We start from the raw sequence: 23,368 nt of genomic DNA, 5'->3' as shown, positions 1-23,368 counted from the left end.
TCACTCTCAGAGAACAGAGATTCACCAAAACAAAAATACTCACTGTCAATTTATATTAAGACTTAAAATCTGACACCCAAGATCATTTCCTCTTCAAAAATTGCTGAGTTTTTGCCAACTAACCCATCCAAACTTCCTTCTCAGTCTGGGTCAAAAGTCACAACTCTGTTCTGCAGACCACTGCAAGTCTCCCAACTCCCAGAAAACCTTGGGAGTCTGCAAAACTTGACAACTATATGCAGCAAAGCAGAGCTTGGAAACAATTCCTGGATGATTTCTGTTGCATAGCCAGAACCCATAATTCTTAGGCTTAGTTTCAACACTCCCAAATCAATACACCGTAAGATACCTTACTGATAAGAATAAGCAATTTTACCTGTGCTGGGATATGAATCCATATTGCAGGATTCAGGAGAACATGATCACACAGCTGCTTCAGCAAGGGCACCCCATTGTGTAAGTTGCTCAGGTATTTCGAGAAGGCAAGGCAAAGTTCTAGTACAGCTCTGGAAATGTGGGCTTTGGAAGACTGCAAAAGAAGATCAGCCTAAGGAGAGCCCTGCAACAGTCTGGGAAAAGTATTTATCTCAAAAAAAATTCAACATTAATGTAAGACATCAAGAAAGATTTACTTTACCTTTTCCAGGCTGTATCCTATCACAAGGAAGCCTTTACAGGAAAGCATCTGCTCTTGCATAGCAATAGAGTTCTTCAACAACTCCATGATGAATGCCAGTAAAGTAGAACTGGAAAACATGGTTTAGTAAACAAAAATGTTTTAAAGGGTTACAACAAGACAAAGTATTTCCAAATTAACACTTCCACTACACAACCCAGAGATACATGTTACACAAATGTTCAAATCAGAACTTTTAAAACAAAAAGCAAGACTAAATTTTGAAAGCTTGCTTCAGAAAACTTCTTGATTTTATTCATGCTTTTCTAACTTGGAATTCTGGATTCTGAGATAACCATACAAAAGCAAAATCCTTCTGAATTCTTGCAAAAAGGCAACAGTTAAGTTTGCACTTCTCTCTTCATATTTCACTTACAAACTTCTGCAAAGTCAGTAACAATTGCCATTCTGTTTCTTATGCTATCAGATGAGCAGATATTTTTCTAGACACAGCTTTGCTGTTGTACTGCTGCTAGAGGAAATATTCCTGTCAAGGCACTAGTGCCTGTGGATCAAGAATTTAACCAGTTGAAAACCCCTGTGTTGCTGAGCCAATTTGCAACTGAATCAAATCCCTGACTTATCACATAGATGCCCAAGCCTGAGCCAGCTCAGGAGACACCAGGCACAAAGAAATGGGCTGAAGGAATATTGTGACCATTCCTTTTAAGCAACAATATGGATACGCATCATATTGAAACAGTCATGAAACTAAAAATGTAATGAAACAGAGCAAATTACAGCCGAATTCTAAAAAGCAATCCCTTTGCTTTTACTGCTGCTCTCTAACTTAGGAGCTCCACCAGCTTCTGTGCCTGGATGATCAGAAGTTGGATGGAGTTGAAACAGAGCTCAAACCAGAGGAAAAGTCTAGCAGCAACACTAAGTAACAGTATCTTCCAAAAATCTGAAGGTTAAAAAAAAAAAGAAGAAAAATTCCAAGGAATGACTTCATGTAGCTGAAAAATTCATCCTTTCTGGAGTTTCTCTTGAAGCCTTCCTGACAGAATTCTCTTCATGACAGGAATAAGCTCAAGAGAATTATCCATAATTCTGCTACACAAAAAAACCAAAAAAACCAAAACCAAACAAACAAAAAAAAAAAACCACAAACAACCACACATTGTCAAGTATAAAATCTGTGTACATTTTGATTCTCTGTGAGCTTTCACAGAACATTTCATGCAAACAAGTACATCACTTTGAGGTCCTGCCTGTAACCTTTCTGTTGTAAGATAGAATTCATTGTTGCACAAGACAATGCAAACTACTCTGCCATTTGATAAAGCAATTTCCTTTACTTCAAAGGAACAAAGCCCAGGACACAGTAAGTTCATGCACTCACCAAACAGTTGTGTCAATGTGGTCTGAGGAATATTGCCTATAATCCAACTGTGCAAAGAGAGGGAAAAGCACCTGCACTCCTCCAATGGAGTGCAGGGCACTTTGGATTGAGTGCGTTAAGACCGCTTTCACATCCTGACAAAGAAGAAACAAGAAATATTGAAACCTGCTTCAAAAACCGATAAAAAGTACCTTAAAAACAGCTTTTATTTCTTCAATATAAAAACTGTACTATTACCAAATAAAAAGAAACAGCAAGAAGAACAAACTGACTGCCACAGTCACACTAAATGTCCAGTATGCCTGACCTACTGCTTTAGATACAGGTACCTTTAGGTACAGATCTACAGTGTAGATCCTCATGTGAATCTACAGGAGGTAGCACTCAAAGCACAGGGAAGAAAAGGATTTCACATCAACAGGGCAAAGGATGGGAGATAGGGAACATCTGTAGGGGAGTGAACATGTGAGAAGTGAGGAAGAAGGATTTTTTTTCAATGCTAATACAGCATTTGTATTTATTCACAGAATAAGCCTTTTTCTTAGGATTTTTGGGCATCCTCTTTAGTTCAAGAAACAAGGGCAGGGCCAGCCCAAAAAACCCCAACCTACAAGCAATTCTATCTCTTATCCAAATCCCTATAAAACTGGATTTTAGGTTTTCAGACAGAAATCATTTGTATCCTCCAAATCTATGACAATGCTGACTTACCTGCAGCATGAGGGCATGTGGTGAATGAACAAAAATAGAAGGGTTATCCTTAGGGGATGACTCTAGACACAGCTGTGCATCTGTAGCCCTTGGATTGTACATAAAAGCAATAGCACTGGAGAGTTTGCCATCATATAGCAACAATTTGTGATGTTCATCGAGGAAGAGATCACTTTCTGCCTTGAACTTGAACGTTCCCTGAATTGGGAAGCAGGGTTGAGGAAGGCAAGAAGAAAAAAATTACATTAAGCACACTGAAGATACAGTCCAGAACAACTATTGAAAAAAATTATTAAAACATTGTTTCTTTAATCGAGTAGCATTTCATAAAGAAAGGTTCTCATAAAAACCAAAGACTCATAAGACCCAAAGTAAATTTTACACAATTAAAATGGCAGAATTTTTTTGGCCCCTGAAGAGTGTCATTGCCAAGATGGTGGGTAATGTAAAAGAACCACATCAGCTCAGAAACAGCAGGACTGCCAGCAATGTTCACTCAGAAGGAACTAATAACTGAGGAGCAGATAGAAAAGGAACCATCTTTTTTTAGCGTATATTTGTACAGCTGCTGGGGAATAACAGCCTTCAATTAGTGCCCCTCAGGCTATGGCAAAACAAATAATAAATCACTGCAACAAAACTAATCCTCAGCACTAACTTCATACATTAACAAAACCCCACTAGAACAAGCAACTATAAAGCCACATTTCTAAAACAAATACATCATACTTGATCTAAAGTTTTCAGCCTCAACAAAAATGTGAACCAGAGATAACAGTTGTGTTCTCCCTCTGCCAACCACCAACACAGAAATTTTGAGAGGCAAACAGGAGCACCATTCTTTTTGTTTAATAAGATATCAAGAAACAGAATTAATGCTTAGTTGTAGCTTGTAAGGCCGTACATAAGCTTACTGAAGAAACATGGAAGAGTTTAATAAAAAAGCTTACACCATAAAATTTTTTTTTGGGACACAGAGGTATCACAACATTCTTACCACCTACCATAAGGAGTCATAGCAGAATTAAACTTAGAAGTCAATTCTAAGGTACCTTATATCCCAGGCCAAGCTGATAAATGGCAAAGATCTGAGCAGCATTGAGAGCCTCACTAAAAAGGTAAACAGATGTCATCTGCCCACAAAACACTCGATTGGCATCTGCTGTTTCTGAAGAACCCAGGAAACATTTGTCAAATGTCTGAAAACAGAAAAGAGAATCCAGTATCAGGGTTCAGTCCATGCTACACAAGCAAATCACGCAAAAAATCTGCATTTTATCAGGGAATATTTTTACATTAACAAGTATTTGATTGTCGCAGCAGAGACAAATTTTAACAAGTTTCACATGTATAAAAGCACAACTTACTCCTCTATCAGAAAGTTACTATTTTTATTTCAAAATTTTGTAAAAATGTATAAAATGGGGGAGGTTTATGGACAAAATGGCAAAGAATGTCTATGTAATCCATCAAGATGATCAGCTACAGACATTAGTGTGCAGGGATTACTCACATCACTGGTGTTGACAAACCATGTTATTTCCCCATAAGATGCCAGTTCCCCGTTCACGTAACACCGGAGTTCGCTGTTCTTCCAGCGGTTATAGATGTGCACTATAGTCACCATGTACCACTAAACAATAAAAAAACAGTTTCTGTAATTCTGTAGACACTTAGGAGTAGCTTAAGCATTCAAGTGGGGCATGGGAGAACAAATTCAACTCTTTGTATGAATTAAATTACGACTGAAAGATGTATTTTAAGTAGAAAAGATTAGTAAGTCACTGGTGAGTTTTCTCACATTGCTTTGTCAAAGGATAATATGCCTTTTTTTCCACACAGAAGCTTAAAAGGTATTTATGGTATATAACTCAAAAAATCTTTATGACAATGCTGAACCAAATCTACACTGAAACCACTCTGTAAATAAGTTCCAAACTGGGTTACTCTTAGCATGATGAACTACTACAAATGCCATTCCAAAGAGCAAGGATGGCTCCAGACTAAAGCCTCTCAAAGGCTGTGCATGTCAAATTATCACAAACAGAAGCCATATTTACAGCAAGGGATTACTGATAAGGAATTCCTGAGGAAGCCTGTCCTCCCACAAGATGTTTACACCAGTTGTTCCAGAAACATCAGCAGGATATCTAAGTGAAAAAGGGAACGTTCAACACCACATAACGCTACGTAACAGACAAGCCAGCCTTGAACACCAGTAATAAAATCAGCTCATATTTTAGTTGTAAAATTAAAAAGAAGTAAGGATTCAGAACACAAGTTTGTTTTGTTTATTCCACTGTAACTGTTTTTCTACAGAAAGACCAGATTAATCAACAGCTACAACACACACCCCTAATGCTGTTCTACCAAGAACCAGTGAGAAATGATGCACTCCAAATCCAAGCAGAAAAGGAATTATTTTATTATTTACACGCTAGGTTATGTATCTTTGTACGTGAGAGAGCATTATATGATTGGTCACTTGACCAGCCACCCCCTAGATGGATTGGCTGAGGTTCTCTAACACCCATTCAAAATATTTTTTCCAGAGTACCAAAACAAAGCTGGAAAAAAAACCCAGGTGCAGAGATAGAGAATTAGTTTACAAAACCATCTTTCACTGTTTTTCAGCTAAAGCATGAGAAAGAAAAACTTAACAAAATGCTTCAGCAGCTGGAAAATTCCTCTGCTCCTGCCTTTGAGCATCCACACACCACCACACTACAATTTTGGATTCATGAAACCTATTTGAAAGATTTTATTATTTTTACTCACCTTTTGTGGCTTGAAATCAAATTTCACACAGTGCTGGAAACCTTTTCCCTTTGATTTTATGGACGTTACAATCAAGCAGCCTCCAACAAAGTGAGCAGAATAACCAAGTCCTTTGTTTGTTCGAAAACTGACAAATCAGAACAAAATCAGCACAGACACAAATGGATGCAGAAATCATTGAACAATTAATAGAAACTGAACATCAGCAATAACAGTTTTACATAATACTCACCAATATAAATAAGGCTTATCCTTATCCACATTAATATTATTTACAGGATCCATTCTTAGCCAAGTGTGGAAAGTAAATCCATTCTGGTATGGCCACTTGGCTATAGGAGGTAAGGCAATAGCCTGAAGAAAGCAAAAAGTAATTCATGGAGAAAGATAAACACAAAAGTGTGCAGCTTAAGATACACTCTACAAATATATGCTGATAAACAGAGATACACTGCAAATGTGTACAGTTTCTCTATACTAAAGAAAAAAATCTGCCCTAACTTCTGTTCACTTTGTACTTGATATAATATTTAATTAACCTAAATATTTTAAAACTGACCTTTATATCTCAAAAAAGATTATTAATAGTAACCTATGCTTCAAAACTTAAATCCTTTAGTGAAAGCCTTATGGAATAACGACTTCTCGAAATGCAAATTCAGGTTGGTTTGGTTTTATGGTAACCTGACAGAATAATTAGATCCATTTTCACATAGTGCTGGTAGTCAGGAAAATAACTGATCATAAAGGCAAAGCTGTCCACATTTCACTTAAAAAATTATTTTCTCTCCTGAAATCCATATCTATGTAGGCTTCCAGTGAGAATAAGACAGAATTATAAACTTCCTCAAAAGAAACACAATACAATCCCCACCAGGCAAAATCTTCATATCAAGCATTGTGTTTGTTAGTGCAAAAGCCCTTGAGTTACAGTGTGGCAACACAAACAAAACAGTTGTTTTGTTTCAAACAGCTGGGGTTTTAGTTTTTTTCATTTTTTGTTTGGTTGAGTTTTTTTAACATTACTATTAACTTTCTACTAGTTTGCTGCACAGGTTTGCAATACACACTTCAATTAAGATTGCCATAACCTCTGATCAACAATGCCGTCCAGGTGATCAATGCCAATGAATAAAAAAACATCAAAGGACCAAAGTGTCTCCAGACATGCTATTATGTTCCCATGCTCCATTCAGCTACTCCTGTCCAAACAAAATGCTATACATCCTTCTCTATACCAGCCAACTAACCAGTCTCCCTGTCTTTGCACCTAACTCTTGGGAACCGGTAGCACTATCACTTGACTTTACTCACAATGGATCACAGAGTAATTATAGTAAATAATTTCTTAGACTTCTTAATTTAAATATATATAAAAATATGCACATAAAGGTTACTGAGGCACCCCAATATCATAACATATGGTTCAAGCATTCAACATAATTAACAGAAGTTAAATACAAACCAGAAGTTAAATACAAAACCATGAATAACCAAAATGAACAAAAATATGTCTCTCTATTGCCAAGTTCTGCTGCATGTGATAAAACTGCAGGAGCACTTTTCTAATAGTCTGCATTTTTCAGTCTCCAAAGTTTCCATTCAAAAAAATAATTCATTATGTCATCAAGTTGGTGAAATTCAATCTCAAGCCACCAAGGCAGAAAGCTAATGGGTTTATGTGAAGAAAACTGCCAAGAGTCATCTGATAAATCTTATTCAAATCTTATTCTGAATTAAGCATGAAATTTTGAACATAATTTTTCATTCTTCAATTGTAGAAGCAAAAGTGTTGACATACTTGAATTCCAACAGAAGATTCTGCACAGGGTTTTCCAAATGCCTATTTAGTTTCAAGTTCTTTTTCAAGTGAACACCACAAAACTTAATCACATGAACAATTACAAAAAGACTAATCATTGCTAAATTTAATCCTTTTCAGTATTATTCAGCCTATAAACGTGTAGGAACAACACTTTCTGAAAGATTTCTCATAAGCATCTAGAGTGAAAAGCAGGTATATTCTCCTTGCAACAAGATTTAACTGAACCAGTCTGAAAAAAAATTACAAAATATAAAAAAGCAGCCTCATTTGTATCCATTCTTTATGAAATAGTATTTGTCTTTCTGTAGTGATATTGCACATCTATTATAAACATGATTATTCAGGCACTAGTGTAAGTGTCAGGCAGAAAACAAAATTTGGTTAAAACTCTATGACAATGACAGATGAGACAAAGAACACCACAAATGAAAATAACCAAAGGCCTTAATAGAACAATGAACAAACAAACAAGAAACTTAAAATATCTACATACTGCAGCACTTTTTCCTGGAAAGTTGAAGAAGGCATCAGGTCCATACTTCTGAGGCATGTGTTTTAACACAGACAATAACTTTCCAGCATGTGGTGGCTGACAAAGAGAATTACTACATTTGTAAATAAATAAAACAAACCTGTAAGAAAGAAAAGACTATACACACAAAAAGCAAATTCTAACACATTTTAAAACATTGCACATGGGTAAATAACACCCTGCTAAGACACTGAGGACTTCTAATAAAACATTAACAGTCATGAATACCTTCACAAAATATAAAGTAGGTGCCCTGAAATACAATTAATTTGGTAACTTCAGTAAGGATTTGAAGGCCAGAGCCACTCTCACACAGCATAAGCTAAACTGACTCTGATCATTGATTCCTGCCTCTGTCACTCCCATCAGCTCTCTGCATGATTTTGCAGTAAGCTAAAGAAAGCAAACTGATCCAGATGAAAACTAATTTAGGGAAAACAAATGAAACCAATTTTTATTTACAACTGTTCTGGATTGCAGCTGGGTGAAACCTGTCCCAGCACAAGGGAGATGGGGAATACCCAGCAAAAAGAAAGGGAAGATCAGCAGAAGGATTATTTCCATCAGGACTACAATCATGTATTAGATTAAACTGATCTGGTTTATACTTTCACAGAAGTCCATGGAGAGAGATTCAAGTCCCAAGCGCAGTTTGGAGCACCTAAACTGAGTGCTCAGTGTGAATACTTAACACTTCTCCACGACCCATATCCTGCTGATTTTATTGTAATACTCTGCAACTATAAATTCCAAATCAAGTATATGAGCTCACAACAACAGAACAACAGAAAATACTCATCCTAGTGACAAGATAATTTTCTGTGTTGTCTTTCACCACACAATATCTCTCTGGCAGATCTATTTTTAAACTACAATTTTATAATCCTGACATTTTCCTGAAAGTGCCCTTTGTCCCCCTGCTGTAAACAGTTACCCTCTGAAAACTAAGCACTGCATGATCCATTACAAGTATTTCAAATGTACCAAAAGTGCAGTCAGTGAAGGAGTGCTTCAAGAACCTGAGTTTAAAATGAGGAGGAAATGCTGAGAACTGCTTAGATGTCTGTAGGGCTATAGAATTTGACCAGGTAATTTGTGTTGTAGCAAAATACTTGGTATCTTTACAGTTCTGCTGATTTTAAGATTTATGGAGTTGTACAACTCCTTGGCAATCCAACTGTGGCATTTTTCTCTTGCTTTCCCCTGTATTTGGTCTTTAATAAGGAAAGGAAATTAAATGCAAATAGCAGGGAGACAGGAAATGAAAAAGTTAATGTTACAGAGATAACTTTAATTCACCTACAGTTAAATATATTCTCTATATTCAATTACTAAGTTTAAACCATTATGAAGTTTAGAATATTGTTATTAAAGCAGGTTAAGATCTCCAAAGTTATTTATTTCAAAGGGCCTTTTAAAATTTGCTGTATTATGTGTGCATACTTGCTTTTATATGGTATACTCTCTTTAAAAATTATTTGAAGTCAACAGAGACACTGCTACCTTTCCTCTGCACTAGGCAGAGTATTTAGAAATAACAGTAGCTGAATTAAAATTCAATGCAGGTCAAATGATTGTTAAAACAGCTCCCAAGTCCAGTGAAACAACAACTGTGTGTTGAAGAAAACTTTATCAGGTGGTCTCTACAACATACACGTTTTCACTTTAGGGAAGGTGGTTTCTCAGCTGTAAAAAGGTCCTTTTCTATTCCACACAGAAACGAGACTTTTCATTTGGACTTAATTCCTTCAGTTCAATTTCTGCCAGAATTCTTACTTCCCTAACTGGATAAATTATTTTAATCTTCCGGTAAGGTACAGCAATGTGAAAATGGGAGCAGGCAGAACTGCCTATGTAGGCATTTTTTATTTATTTCTCTCTTGTGACTTAAAAGAAATTTAAGCCTTTTTCCTTCAATTTCACATAGCTGGAATCAAAAAAATAAAATCATGTGTATAAAAACACTTAAGAGTCACCTTATTATTCCCAGGTGTTCAAAAAGACCAATGCAGTAATGTAACTTCACTATTCAACTCTCTGTATTTTAATTGCTTGCGGGTAAAAAGATTCTTTATATAATACAAGAAAGCTTCCTGTATTTTTTGGTACATTCAAAACTTGTTTATCATGAAGTTTATGGAACAGTCTTAACTTGCGAAAATTAGGAAAAATATAAGCAACACAACAAAAATTGTTTCAGTTTTGTGTTTTCTTTTACCCATCTCCCTTTTTCTCCTTGCAGCTTGCTGAAGAATAACTTCAGCTCTCGAACTGTCAGGTTATAGCTAGCCAACACACCCAGCATGTCCACTAAGAGATCTAAAAAGGAAAAAGAACAGCAATGTAAATGCTTAATAAAATGCAGTGTCAAATTTTTATCATCTAATTAATAACTGTGTCCATGAGATTTTGCATAGAAGCAGCACAGTTTGGGTCCCACACTGGGAGAAGCTGTACCTGCAATCATGTTGTCAGCTCTATCAATCCTCTTGAGCACTTGTTCCACGAGCCCCACTTCTGTGCAGGCCTGGAGATTCCGTATACTTTTCTTCAGGATTGCTGTAAACATGCTCCAAACCTCGGCCTGGCAGGTGATGTCACACTTATCCAGTAAGTCCACCATGCAGGTGATGCCCTCTCCTTCTTGGATGATAAAGTTCATTTCCAAGTCAAACTGGCCCCCGACGAGCTTTCAGAGAAAAGTATTTAAAAGAAGAAAAGCTTAAGGCAACTGTATCAAAGTACTATTCCATGCCTAAAGCCATTAATTCTGTGAGAAGAAAACTATCAAAGATACAAGGCAAAAAAAATAATGAGGCCAATATCAATGTATCCTCTTATTTTTCTTCTGTTTCAAGTTCTGTTGAGTAACAAAGGTGCTCTTAAGGTGTCACCTACTATCAGACAGTTGCTGCAGAAAAACATTTGGGTAGTTTAGGATACAGATGTCCCAAGTTTACAGAGCTGAAAAGTGAATACACCAAGTGAGTGTTCTAAAACAGGTGAGCACAACAAAGCAGTCAAAATATCTTAAATGGCCTGGACTGACCCCAAAAGCTTTCCTTCACACGTGCTTAACAAATCTCCATTAAGACGGAAATTCTAGCCAAAAGGAGCTGATGCACATCAGAAATATTGCCACTTATGAACACTTAAGAGACATTCCTAAGACACTGACTAAAGCCGGTTAAGAATTAACTGCCAGGTTCATTAGCAGTCCCAGGTACTCAAAGGAAGCAAAGGCTTACTGTATTTGAAGGAATGTGGAACAGCAGCACTGTTCCAAGCCTTTGACTGTGATTTGGCTACAACACTTAGATCCTGTAATATTTCAGGTCTCCTAGAGGCAAGTTTTGTTTGAACATACACTGAGTAACCACATATGCCTGTGTAGAAGAGGTGGAGGGGGGAAGGAAATAACCTGCTCCACTCTCACTTGTGTACTTAATAAAATAAAAATTCCAGCTGAAGGCAAAATGCATTATACTAAGTTAACTCCTTTATAAGAACTCCCTCCATCCACTTTTTAAACTTCTCTTGGACTTTGGAGTTGTATAAACCTTAAAAACGTGCTTACCAAAATACCCATTATATACCAGCATGCAAACAGGAATTCAGATAACATTGACTCAAATTATGAAAATGGACTCACGACCAGAAATATTTCAGCTCATTCTCACTTTTACAAGTTTCTACAAGTCATTATTTCTGTCCTACGTGGTGTTCCTTTCACAGGCTTTGACCATTAACAGCTTCAATACTGTCACCTGCTAAAATCACACCATGTCAAAACTGCCCCAAAACCCATATACTAACTTGCTTCCATATTAGCTCCAACAGCTTCTCTCAGGTAGTCAGGATCCAAAGATCAACAGAATATACACTCTTCATTAACCACTGAAATTACCATACATTTTCCTCAAGTGTCTAAACCTTGTCACTTTGAAGAAGCAATCTTTGGACTTCTGGGCATAAATCACTAATGCCAAACACCACAGGAAGCAGAGAAAGTTACTGCTTTTATGACAGAATAGACAATGTCTCATGGCAACAATTTCTAAACACTAATTTACACTTTTCCATTTTCTCCCCTCTGGGTCATGAAAAATAATTATGCAATTTACTATCAGATGCTTCCATAATATCTCGGGAAACAGCAAGAACTGAATGGGGTGACTTGAGTTATATTCCCAGCTTCTCTATATCAACTCACACTGTCAACTCAAACAAATCTATCAAATCATTACCACTCTCCAAGCTTTAGTTTTCCCCTTCCAAAAAAAGGTGGAGCAGAGGCCTACCTCAAGAAAGCTCTGTAGGGTATGCTAGGCAGAACAAATTAACATAGAATTACCTCAAAACAAATGCAAAGAGAAAAATACACCCCCCCCCCCAAAAAAAAAAACAAACTCCAACAGAACATTAGAAAATGTAAAATAAATAACCTCATTTCACACTGAATTTATCCTCTACAAAACTGAGGTATTCCTCAAGAAGCTGCTCTTCTTAAAATCAAAGTAAGAAACAAAGAAAATACTGTATTCTGTGTAGAGACAGAACAGCTGAAGGTTAAATTCTAGCCACAAACCACCTGCTAATTCTTAACAAGAAATTCATCTCCTTATGCATTTGGTTTTAACTATCAGCCAGCCATCAATTATCACACCAAAACCATATACAGCTACTGGAGGTGACCTTACCTTCACCCTATAGTCTACACCACCAATCTTTCATTTTTGGCTACACACACTATTATCAGAACCCACCCATCCAGGAAGCTGTCAAATTAGGTTTCCAATCTAATCTGCAAACACAAGCATTTCAGCAAGCACGTTCTAGGAATAATATGCTATGGTAAAAAAAAAATTACCATTTTAACACTTCCTGTGAGGGAAGTGAGGACAAAAAAAATTGCCAGGGAAAGCAGAATACCCAAGGCAGGGTGCAGCTGATGTACAATATGTATGCACACCCTTTAGAGACACACAGGCACACACACCCCACACTATTTCACATTAACCCTTTCTAATGGTGATTTGAAACTGATCAACCTTCAAAACACAAATTTGTTTCCAATGACAGGGATCATAATCCAGGTCCATGCATTGGCTAGTTATTATCTGAGCTGCAGTAATGGCTGTGCACAGCAAAATGTAATCTTCCCAAATGTCACAGTAAGTTATGAATATCTGAGCAGCTTAATGCACCTTACTAGCCATGAAGTGTGAGAATGTAATCTTATTACCTTTTTTATGGTTGTATTTTTTTGAATAATGTAGCCTTTGAACTGATGTATAGTCTTTCCTTGCACTTTAGCATGATTTGGTCTCCTGTGTCACACAGTACATTTTTCAAAATTCTCCAATTCAATGTGTTTTAAGTCCTATGCTGAGCTGCATAAACAATCTTTATAGCAACCTACAGGGTGGCATAACGTTTTCTTTCTTCAGCATGTAGAATTAAGTACAAGCTTACAGGAATGGTTTTAAAGGGCAGCATTCAAATACATCTTCACAAATTTTAGATTTTGCCAGTTATATCCACCTTCAAAAAAAATACATAAACTAAACCAATAGCTCAAGCTTCTCAGTAAAATGGTTCTACATTTAGCTGATTGAGAACAGAGAGAATACAGCAATTTTTAAATACACATGCAGAGAGTGTATTTCCCCCCCCCTTAGAAAATTAAACTAATGAGAAGCCAACATAGTAGCACTAATTTTTAGTATAAAATAGCACTACAACACTTCTAAATAAAACCAAGAAGGACAATTTAAACACACCTAACCTTTCTTTGCAATGAAGTGACGTGAGATATGAAAGAGATGGTTCACTGTTTGGGTAAGCAACGACCAAACTACTGCACGCAGAAAATACCTCAGAATAAACAGTCAAGCTCCACCTTCCTGAAAGAACATGATCTAGATTATTAATCTAACTTAAATTATTTATCCCACTAACAGATAAATATTTAGAAAGCTTACAAGACAACCCAAGAAAAACTTTTTCAATTACCTGTAACACAAAAAGAAGAAACGAAGTCCACAATCAGCATTTCTCCTGGAAAAGCTAAATTGGCTCTACCTGGGAGAACTACAGGGCTGGATCTTCATATTTTTATCTCAAATCTCCAAAAAAAGTCTTCACTTCTAAAGAGCTTCATCATCCTTCTGGTTGTTAGATAAACCACACATCAAGTACTTGCTTTGTTCCCCAAAGCCAGGAGGAAGGACTATTAGCCAAACTGTGACCTCCCTTTCCCTCAAGATGATGATTTTGTAATATCAGAATTGTTTCTTTAGCGTGTCCAAAACAAGGAGTATGGACATCTATTCCATGAAGAAAAAAAAATGCAACCAAATAAGCTGGTTGAATCTCAGTGAAAATTTTTTACGTTTATGCTTAATAAGAACCCACAAAGCTGGCTGTTTGTAATATTCTTTGCCTACATTTGTTCTTACCTTCCACCAACGAAATAAACCACCTCCCTGACTCCATCCCCTTTCACATACTCAGAAATACATCTCACATATTCAGAAACTCTTTGAATTTAACTGATTGAAATTTATTAATCATCATAAACTAATGCCAAAGATACGGGAAGTATAAGAATTAAAATCTCTTTAGGGTAAGTGTCTCATAGGGTCATGGGTGATTCCAATTTGGTCAAATTCCCTGAAGGCACACAATAAACAGGAACGGTCAGCACCATGATACAAATCCAGATATGATAGAAAGATGGTTGTGATTTGGAAAGGCTTCTACAAAACAGAAGAGGAAAAACATTGGGAAAGAGTAACTCAGACATATTAATTTGCAGTAGTGCATTCTCTGCCCCTCGACCCCCACTTTTCCATGAAGTCTTTTCCATCACTAACACAACACCTGGAGGTGAGAACATTAAAATTTGAGTCCTAAGAAGATTTGTCAGGAAAGCCTGTTAATAGTTTGGATAAGTACATCAAATAGTGATATTACCATGAACGTCAAGTCAGTGAAACAGCTCAGGCCCAGAGAGGTTAACAGGGAGGGCAAGAAAGGGGCAGAAAAAGCCTGGATGTCAACTTTTTTCTTCACTGTATTGCTGCTATATCAATGTTACATAATGCTCTAGAAAAACTAGAGAAAATACAAAGAACTGTGGGAAGACCCACTCAAGAAAGGTGAGGTGATACCTTCCAGCAAGACACAGATGATTTAAGGTCTTTTGGTACCTTGGCTCAAAGTTTAAAGTAAGTGAGACCATGAACATGCAAGTGACCAGTGACTCTTTCAGAGAAGGAAAGATTCTGCTCCAACCTCTTCTGTAAGCAGAAGATTCCCCTTGAATCTTGCTCTAATTTTGGACTTGGTTTCTCCCATTTTCAAACAAAACCAGAAACAACCCAAAAAACCCCCAAACAAACCAAAAAACCAAAAAACAACATCAAAGAGAAAACAGGTAATTTTTGCGTAAAATTACAAACTTTTCCTGCTGATACCTCAGGCTGAAGTTGCCAATCTCCCCCATGCAGCATTACCCTACAGCTGCACTACAAAGAAAGAATACTAATAGTACTAATCTACTCTCTAAAGGAAAAAGGATTGTAAGAAAGGAAGAAAAAAAAAAATTCTCCTTAATTAGCTGCTTTCTCTCCTATTGCCAAGTTCATAACAAAGCCTACAACTTCATCTACCTGGCAAATGAGAAGTCCATTTTAAACCAGGCGTATCAAAAGTGGCATTGCACAGCAGCACTGCACCCACTTTCACCTTGATGCTTCTGTGGGGTTCTGTTCAACACTGCTATTAACTATGATCAAAGCTGGATCACTCGGGGAAAAACCACTCTCATTGCTTCCCTTCAAAGGGATGTAATATGAATGTTTTGCATTAAAATAAAATTTCTTCAAGTCTGTCTCTCATTTGGAAAACTGCCTAAATGTAAATTCAACACGCACCCAACAAGGTGTTAAGAGTCTACTGCTGCCACCTAATGTTGTGTTTGAAACCATTAGCCCAGAATTACATATTTTTAATACAGTGTCTCAGCACTGTATCATTCCCTTCCTCCTCCACACACCTCTATCAACAGCTCATATCAGCGTGCTTCGTCACCATGAAGAACAAAAAGCTGTATCTTGAGGAAATAAGACAGGATAAAAAATCAGCAAAAGAGTTGACATTTAAGCACTGGCTTCTATAAAACCAGTTTCATCAACTTCACAAAAGAAGAAGTTACCCAACTTAACCAGGAAATTACTGGCAAATATCTCCTACCCAGTTCATCTGAGACATACATCAATTCATTAAAACTTTTATTTAAAATGCACTTAGCAATGCATACATGAAAATTACTCTCTCAGCGAACATAACAAATGCAAAAAAGCACAATTCTTGACCATGTAGGTATGATACATATGAAGCATCCATCTGGTGGATGGGTTTCTCCTTCCCGAAAGAATGAGGTTGGGGGGGGAAGGAACAAACAATTTTAAAATACAATTATGCTATAACCAATGATTCTTTATTTACCCTAGCTAATAATCTAGTATTTTCACTCTACTTGCAAGCATTTTTATGTCATTAGTTCACTAGCATGATTAGGTCAGTTTGCAGCATGCAGCTGAAGGCCCAGTGAAAACAGAGCAATTCAAGGAAGAATTAGCTCTACACAACGCTTTTAAACATAGAGGCTGGGGAAACAGCACTATGATTTACAAATTTTATACCTTTTGGTTTTAATCTATTTTAGAAAGAGCTACTAACTACTTTTTAAAGTACATACCAAAACCTGAAATTCAGTATCTTATAAAGGGAGCAACCCCAGTTTCAAGTGAAATTATTAGCAAAGTCAGATTTTATCCTACACAAACAAATGAGGGGGGGAAAAAAGCCTATATTTATTTTACCAGCTTGGTATCCATTTAAAAGATGATCTCAGTACAAACAGCTCACATTAAAAACACCATGCCTGAACTCAAGACGGCTACAGCATTCCATGCTAGATGATCTTTAAGGTCCCCTCCAACCAAGCCATTCTGTCATTCTGTGACACCATCGTGCACAGTGCCTCTGTCTTCTCTTCTGGAAATTCAACAACAAATTCCAAAGAAGAAAGGCATAAACAAGTCCAGTATAAGGAATTTTTCCCTTCTCCCAGTCTTTACTGAGCCATCAAGAGGTAGGACAGCTGATACAAAAAAGATTGCCATGAACACAAAACACAAGTGCCAGGGGCCCAGGGACCCACACTGGCACTGACCAAACAGTGGATAATACCCAGCAAACCTGCAGCCACTGGAAAAGTTCTGGTAGCAAAACAGGAGACAGGATAAAACTGATTCCCTACCAGATTTTGTCTGACACACAACACTGAGCATAGAAGCCCTTTGCTCCTGAGGAGGCTGCACCACTGAGCTTTATTTCAAATCCCTGAGGAAACAAAACTACCAAGTTGATTTTTTGCCAATCAAACTATTTTAAGACTCAATTTCAACACTCTCCAAACAGTGACTAAAGGTGTGTTTACAACACACGTAGTTTTCCTTGTTTGACTTGTATTATATATTTTAATAGATATTACTGCAGACTGTATCTAAATACAGCTGAAATTCCCATCTTACCAGTACCTGTATTAACAGCATTAAAATCTCCTTTTGTTCTAATTAACTTTTTCCAGCGTATCTTATGACACTGTTTAAGACATACAAGAAAGATATGACTCGGAGAGATCGTTTAATAACATGCAAATTTGTAGCTCCATACAGGAAATGAAATATCCTAAATCTTTACATCACATCAGATTCATACGTGCATTGAAAGCAAATAAATCATTTAAACCACGATACAGAGAACCTTTTTAAATTTGCATTTATCTACAGTAAATACTGCCATATTCTTTAATAGCTTGCTAGTGCAATCTTAGCAAACTAATGATTTATGGTTTTGACATTTTAAAAATCAGAAATCTGTCATCTTATGACATCCAGTAGAAAGTCTGCTGGAGTTGGCATTACATTACTCTGAATTTAAACTCAGATACATGAAACATACATAGCAAAGCACTGTACCAAGTGTCCATTTCATTATTCCAGCACTTCCCTCCCTAGCTACGTCTAAAAGTTATCTAATGTTTGTAGATTTTTTTTTTAATCTTCAGCAAGCAAGATACTCCCAGAACTGACAAAAAGGTATCACCCATCAGCAAGCAAACCCAGTCTGCTGTACACTGAGAGAACCACACCTCAGTCACCGAGCTGCATAGGTCAGTATCATGTCCTACCTTAAATCCTCTCCTGAAGGAAGGAGCCAAAAGATAACATCCCTAATACCACATTAACCAAAAACAAGTGCAGAGTGGGGAACAAACCCTACAGTCAGGATGGCTTTACAGGGAATACCCTGCTTGCACCCACTTCCATCAGACAGGACATTTACACTGTAAGCAATTTTTTTCTGCCTACAGGCTAAATCAGGAAAAAAACAACACTGCCAACCACTGTCACCACCCCTGAGCAAATATAGCTGCAGTTTACATATACTTGAAAATAAGGATCCACACAGAAGTTAGACAGGTAGGTTAAAAAGATCAAAGAGGACGGATTCCCACCGCCAGAGAAGAGACTTCTCTGCCAATGGATAGTGACAGAAAAAAACTTCAACCCTGGAAATACATTTAGAGACACCTAAAAAGACCAAAGATCAATTACCTGAAGCAATTTGCCCAGGCTTTCTTGCAATTAAATCACATTTTCTAATGTGCTTAGTATCCAGCATCTGAAAAAACTAACAGCCTGCTTTTTTTTTTAGTTATTTAAATGTAAAATATTACCAAATATATGTTTTCTTTCAACCAAGCTGGTGTGCAAAGACAGCCATTATAATTCAACAAGAAAACATTTTAAGATGCTTCATTTAAACTTATTTTACTTATGATTTTATGAATTACTACATTTATTTCAATTTGGCAAGGGAAATCACCAGTGTAGTAAACTCCTCCCAATTATAAAGAAGTACAAACAATTACATAATTTTTCTCGTGTATGCCAATTATACTGAACAGAAATACTTCTAAATATATATATAGATATATATCCACAACAAGTAAATAATGTACAATAACACTATATTTGAGCTTCTGAAAATTGCAGCTTCCTAAGCTAAGAAAACTAGAAAGAATGTGAATAATGCTCAAAAAGTCTCCCAGTGCATCCAAAGAGAGGTATGTGCACCCAAGCAAGACAGTCCTCTGGAACATGGAAAGAAAATACTTTTTGAATCAATACTAAAACTAAAGTAAAAGCTTAAAACAATTTTTATTTTATCTTTAACCCTTTTTAATTCCTGTTTTTGCATTTTTTACAATATCATATACTAATACAGCAACACAGATATAATTAATAAATAATATAAATATATTATATAATAATTATTAATTAATAATATTAATGATTAAATAATATTAATATTAATTATATAATAAATAAATATAAATAAATAAATAATAGTATATATTTATTGGGGGTAAATGATCACCTCTTTTTTTTAACTGATGGTTTGTGCAATCAAGAAGGTTTGAAGACCACTTCCCTAGATGCCAGAGAACAGACAATATATCCCCATATTTTTCTCCAGATGAGTATATCTGCCTGGTATTTTACAGTGGGTTGAGGGTAGGAAGCCACCACTCTTTACCGAATCTGAAGTTTGCATCCTGCAAGTCTCATATTAGCAATTCTTCACAGAACTTTGTAACTTCTGACTTAAATTTGATACCCACTTTGTGACACTTGCAAAGTACATTATTTTAAAAGTGTGCGACAATGGAAGTCTACAAGTAAAAACAAGGTTATATGAGCTCATTCGAGAAAAAGTGTTTTGCTGGCTTGTAGAAACCAGGGAATAACAGCTCCAAGTAAAGAAGAAAGGTGAAAGAAACAAAGGAAATTGCAGAGAAGTAACAAACCAGAACACATTCCAAACATGGAATTGTATACCAATAGCAAATAAATTTACAAGGGAAATAAACTGAAGCTCAAAAAGCCAAAAAAGAATACAAGATTAAGAGGTGAATCAATTTACTTATAAAGCTCTGGCAGGTTTTACCAGACTCAGCAACTATAATGTTAAATACTTCCTCTCCTACTGGAAGGCACAGCCCACCCGTAGCACACACTGGAAGCAAATGTGTGCCAGCTCCTCCACTGCCACCACCTTTCCCAGCTCAGCAGGCAAAGTGCTGGGAATTTCAGCACAACAGGTTACAAATTCCAGCAGAAACCAAGAACCAGCACATCTGTTTCCATCATTTCTGGCACTGTCTCGATCCAGAACAGCTGGAAAACACCAACCACAGTTGTCTGCTCAGAACTGGCAGAGTTTGCTGCCACAGCTACAGCAGAGACAGTTATGAGTTGGGATGTAAGAAACATAAATGACATGCTACAGGAAATGTAACACTCGGCTTTCCCTGCTGCCATTTTTTAAATTTTCTGTAGCTGTGATCAACATGGGAGAACCATGCAGACAACCCTGGCTAGAATAGAGGGTGCTTACAATAACTAACAGCCTTCTGTTTATTCTTACCAAGTAATAACGCTTTTTTTTTTTTTTTCACTGCTTTCAGATTCTGCCCCCTTCATGTTTTTGCCATTCCTTTGTTTAGAGTTAAAAAAAAAAAAAATGGATTACTGGAAGCCAGCGTACATAATTATTGTTAAAGTGATGATTTCTACTGACCAGAAGAAAAAAGTGCCTTTTTGAGAACAGGTACATCAGTAAAGCCTCCACAACAGGACCATTTTTACTTCTATTTCTTTCAATTCCCACAAGCAATACTGAAAGCAATGACAGAACTGTGACTCTGACACTTAGTGTTTGTTACAAGTGGCTTATGTTTTTCTGTGTTTATAAAAACATCTTAAAGCTTTCCCTCCTCCCTGATTTGTCACAACACTGTTTTTTGGTTGGTTGAGGTTTTTTGCTCCTGGCCTAGAAACTCCTATTACTCTAAGGCTCCACCCCACCCTGACTTCCCTCTTGTCCCTTTCCTCAGCATACAAGCAATGACTGAAACAAATTGTCTCCAAGGAACAGGCACAACAGTGAAGGAGAGAAAAAAATCTCACAAAACCACAAAGAAACAAGGAAGACAAAGACTATGAGTGTGTTATCACTATCACCTGTTATCACAAACACACTCTCCTGTTTACACTGTTGTGACCAAGGTAATTTTAATTGTTGACCAGCTCTGCAACTAAAATTAGACCTAAAAATGCAAAAGCAGCCTCAATTGATACAAATCCAAACTACATTCTGTTTGATTTATTTAATTTTGTAGTCAAATACTACCAACAGCAACCACCACATATTGCTCAGCAAACCTGGCGAGACCCTTCCATTCCCTGTGACCAACTGCAGCTCAGAGTGGAGGAAAGCAACAACTGTTAAACAAAAGGGGGTTGAATTACATTTTGAAGCAAACATTCAGCTGGTAAAGCCAACATTTGCTCAGGCTTGACCTCCGCTATTTCTAAATTTAAAAAAAATCTTTTAAACACCAAATTCAACAGATTTATCAAAAGTTCTGATAAAAACACAGCATTAATGGAGTTCTCACCATTTTTTCATCAACACTGTCACATGTATCTGCACTTCTAAGACAAAAAGGCTTTTTCTGGAATTACTACACTTGCAAGGACTCAAAAATTTAGAAGGATGCTTAAGCCCTGCCCCACACAAAAAAAACGTGAATCAAAACTAAGTTATTACCCAGGAGTGATAATGCATATAAGCTGAAAAAGGCTACATCCGAATAATGTATGAGTCTGTGACACAGTGTTTCTTAGAACACTCTTTTCCCTGTGAAAAGTGTGATTAACTGAACAACAAATCTTGCTTCAGTGAGACAGTGAAGGAAAGAACATCTGCACTATGAAAAACTACTCAAGCTGAACACAAAAAGTCTCATTATCAAAGGAGAGGTTAATGCCATCAAAAAAACAGTATAATCTTTTCAGAAAAATCTTCTCTCTCATTCCATATCCAAATTATTTTCCCTTTTTTCTTTAGTGTTAAGAGCCACTGTATTCCTACAGCAAACACAATTTCCCTCAAATTCTGTAAGGAGTAAAACCCCAGAACAATAGAAGAACAAATAATCATCCTCCTAGTTTCTTAAAATCTCTCTCCTATACAAATTGTATTTATTTACTAAAGCAAGTTCCAAAGAAAACATAAAATATCCATTATAGTCACGGATTCTGGGGCTGCAAAGGTAACTACAGATTTTACAGATAAAAGAACTTTCGGAAATCACAGAGGACTTCAGTATTTTTCATCTAAACAAATAAACAGAAATATAACTTCATCTTTAAGTAAATCATTTTGCTTTAAACTCTAAACCTGGAGATTTGGTGAAGCTTCCAACAAAGGAGCTATTTCATTCTCTTTCCTTCTACTGGCACATTATCTCTTGAAATAAAGTTTTGCCAAGCAAATTCAGCACTATGAAGAATCACAGTTGTATTCCTCAAGGTTTATCAAATCAAGTTCTTAGTAACAGCATTTCCTGCAGCTTTCCACACACATAAATATTTACTTACAAGAGAAAGAGACTTCCCAATACAACAACAGAAAAAGTAATTGCCACAGAAATCATGAAACAAGAAACAAGTTTCAAGACAGCAACCCAACCAACAGAACAACTGTGGTCTCTACAGTGTGAAGCCAAAGACCAGCACCAGTATCTGATATTTGCAGTGGGATAAGGGAGTATGTCCTGAAACTCACATATGCCTTGAAGAGGAAGACGGAAAAAAAACCTAAAACAACAACAAAGGCCTTTAATCTTAGGGTTTCCTTTTCCTTTCAGCCTACACATTACCCTTTGTTCCAGTGTAACTTGGAGAACAAAGCCCAAAGAGCACTGCTATCCACCACCTGCCCCAGCAGTAACACTGGTGTGTACATGCACGCTCTTCTGCACAGCTCACCACACTTTTCTGACTAGAAAGACAACTTTAAAGTGGTACCTATGATTTCATGAGATTAAACCACCATTAACATTATACCAACTTTATTTATACACTGAGCTTTAGTGTAGGCCTTTTTTTGTCAAAGATTAAGTCATATGGCTCTGTTCCAAAGTTCCAGTGTCCTTACAGCATGCACATTTCTGTGTAAGGCCACCAGTTACTCTCTGTGGTGGGTTGACCGTGGCTGGATGCCAGACACACACCAAAGCCTCTCCACCACTCCCCTCCACAGCTGGACAGGGGAGGGAAAATATAACTAATGGTTCATAAGTTGAGATAAGGACAGAGAGAGATCATTCACCAAATTGTCACAGGCAAAACAGACTCAAATTAAAGACATTAATTGAATTTATTACTAACAAAATCAGAGCACTATAATGAGAAGTAAAATAAGACCTTAAAATCACCTTTCTCCCACCCCTCCCTCCTTCCCAGCTCTACCCACTCCCCCTCAGAGGCACAAGGAGACAGGGAATGGGGTCCT

General features: G+C 36.9%; 1 protein-coding gene across 4 annotated transcripts in view; it reads right to left on the bottom strand.

The window, feature by feature from the left end:
* Nucleotides 1–23,368, bottom strand: part of LRBA (LPS responsive beige-like anchor protein) — a 374,344-nt gene that overhangs the window by 323,113 nt on the left and 27,863 nt on the right. For all 4 annotated transcript variants that reach the window (XM_039551359.1, XM_039551361.1, XM_039551360.1 and 1 more), the window contains exons 3-13: nucleotides 10,325–10,556; nucleotides 10,086–10,186; nucleotides 7,829–7,924; nucleotides 5,743–5,864; nucleotides 5,511–5,637; nucleotides 4,246–4,365; nucleotides 3,785–3,931; nucleotides 2,733–2,930; nucleotides 2,022–2,155; nucleotides 638–746; nucleotides 377–529 (exon numbers count right to left, since the gene is read on the bottom strand). In XM_039551359.1, the coding sequence (XP_039407293.1) occupies nucleotides 377–529; nucleotides 638–746; nucleotides 2,022–2,155; nucleotides 2,733–2,930; nucleotides 3,785–3,931; nucleotides 4,246–4,365; nucleotides 5,511–5,637; nucleotides 5,743–5,864; nucleotides 7,829–7,924; nucleotides 10,086–10,186; nucleotides 10,325–10,556 (1,539 nt within the window). The remainder of the gene's footprint in view (nucleotides 1–376; nucleotides 530–637; nucleotides 747–2,021; nucleotides 2,156–2,732; nucleotides 2,931–3,784; nucleotides 3,932–4,245; nucleotides 4,366–5,510; nucleotides 5,638–5,742; nucleotides 5,865–7,828; nucleotides 7,925–10,085; nucleotides 10,187–10,324; nucleotides 10,557–23,368) is intronic.

The sequence above is a fragment of the Corvus cornix genome, chromosome 4 (genome assembly GCF_000738735.6).
Source record: "Corvus cornix cornix isolate S_Up_H32 chromosome 4, ASM73873v5, whole genome shotgun sequence".
NCBI classification, from domain to species: domain Eukaryota; kingdom Metazoa; phylum Chordata; class Aves; order Passeriformes; family Corvidae; genus Corvus; species Corvus cornix.
The sequence above is the reverse complement of the archived record's forward strand: the minus strand, read 5'-3'. Positions and strand labels throughout refer to the sequence as shown.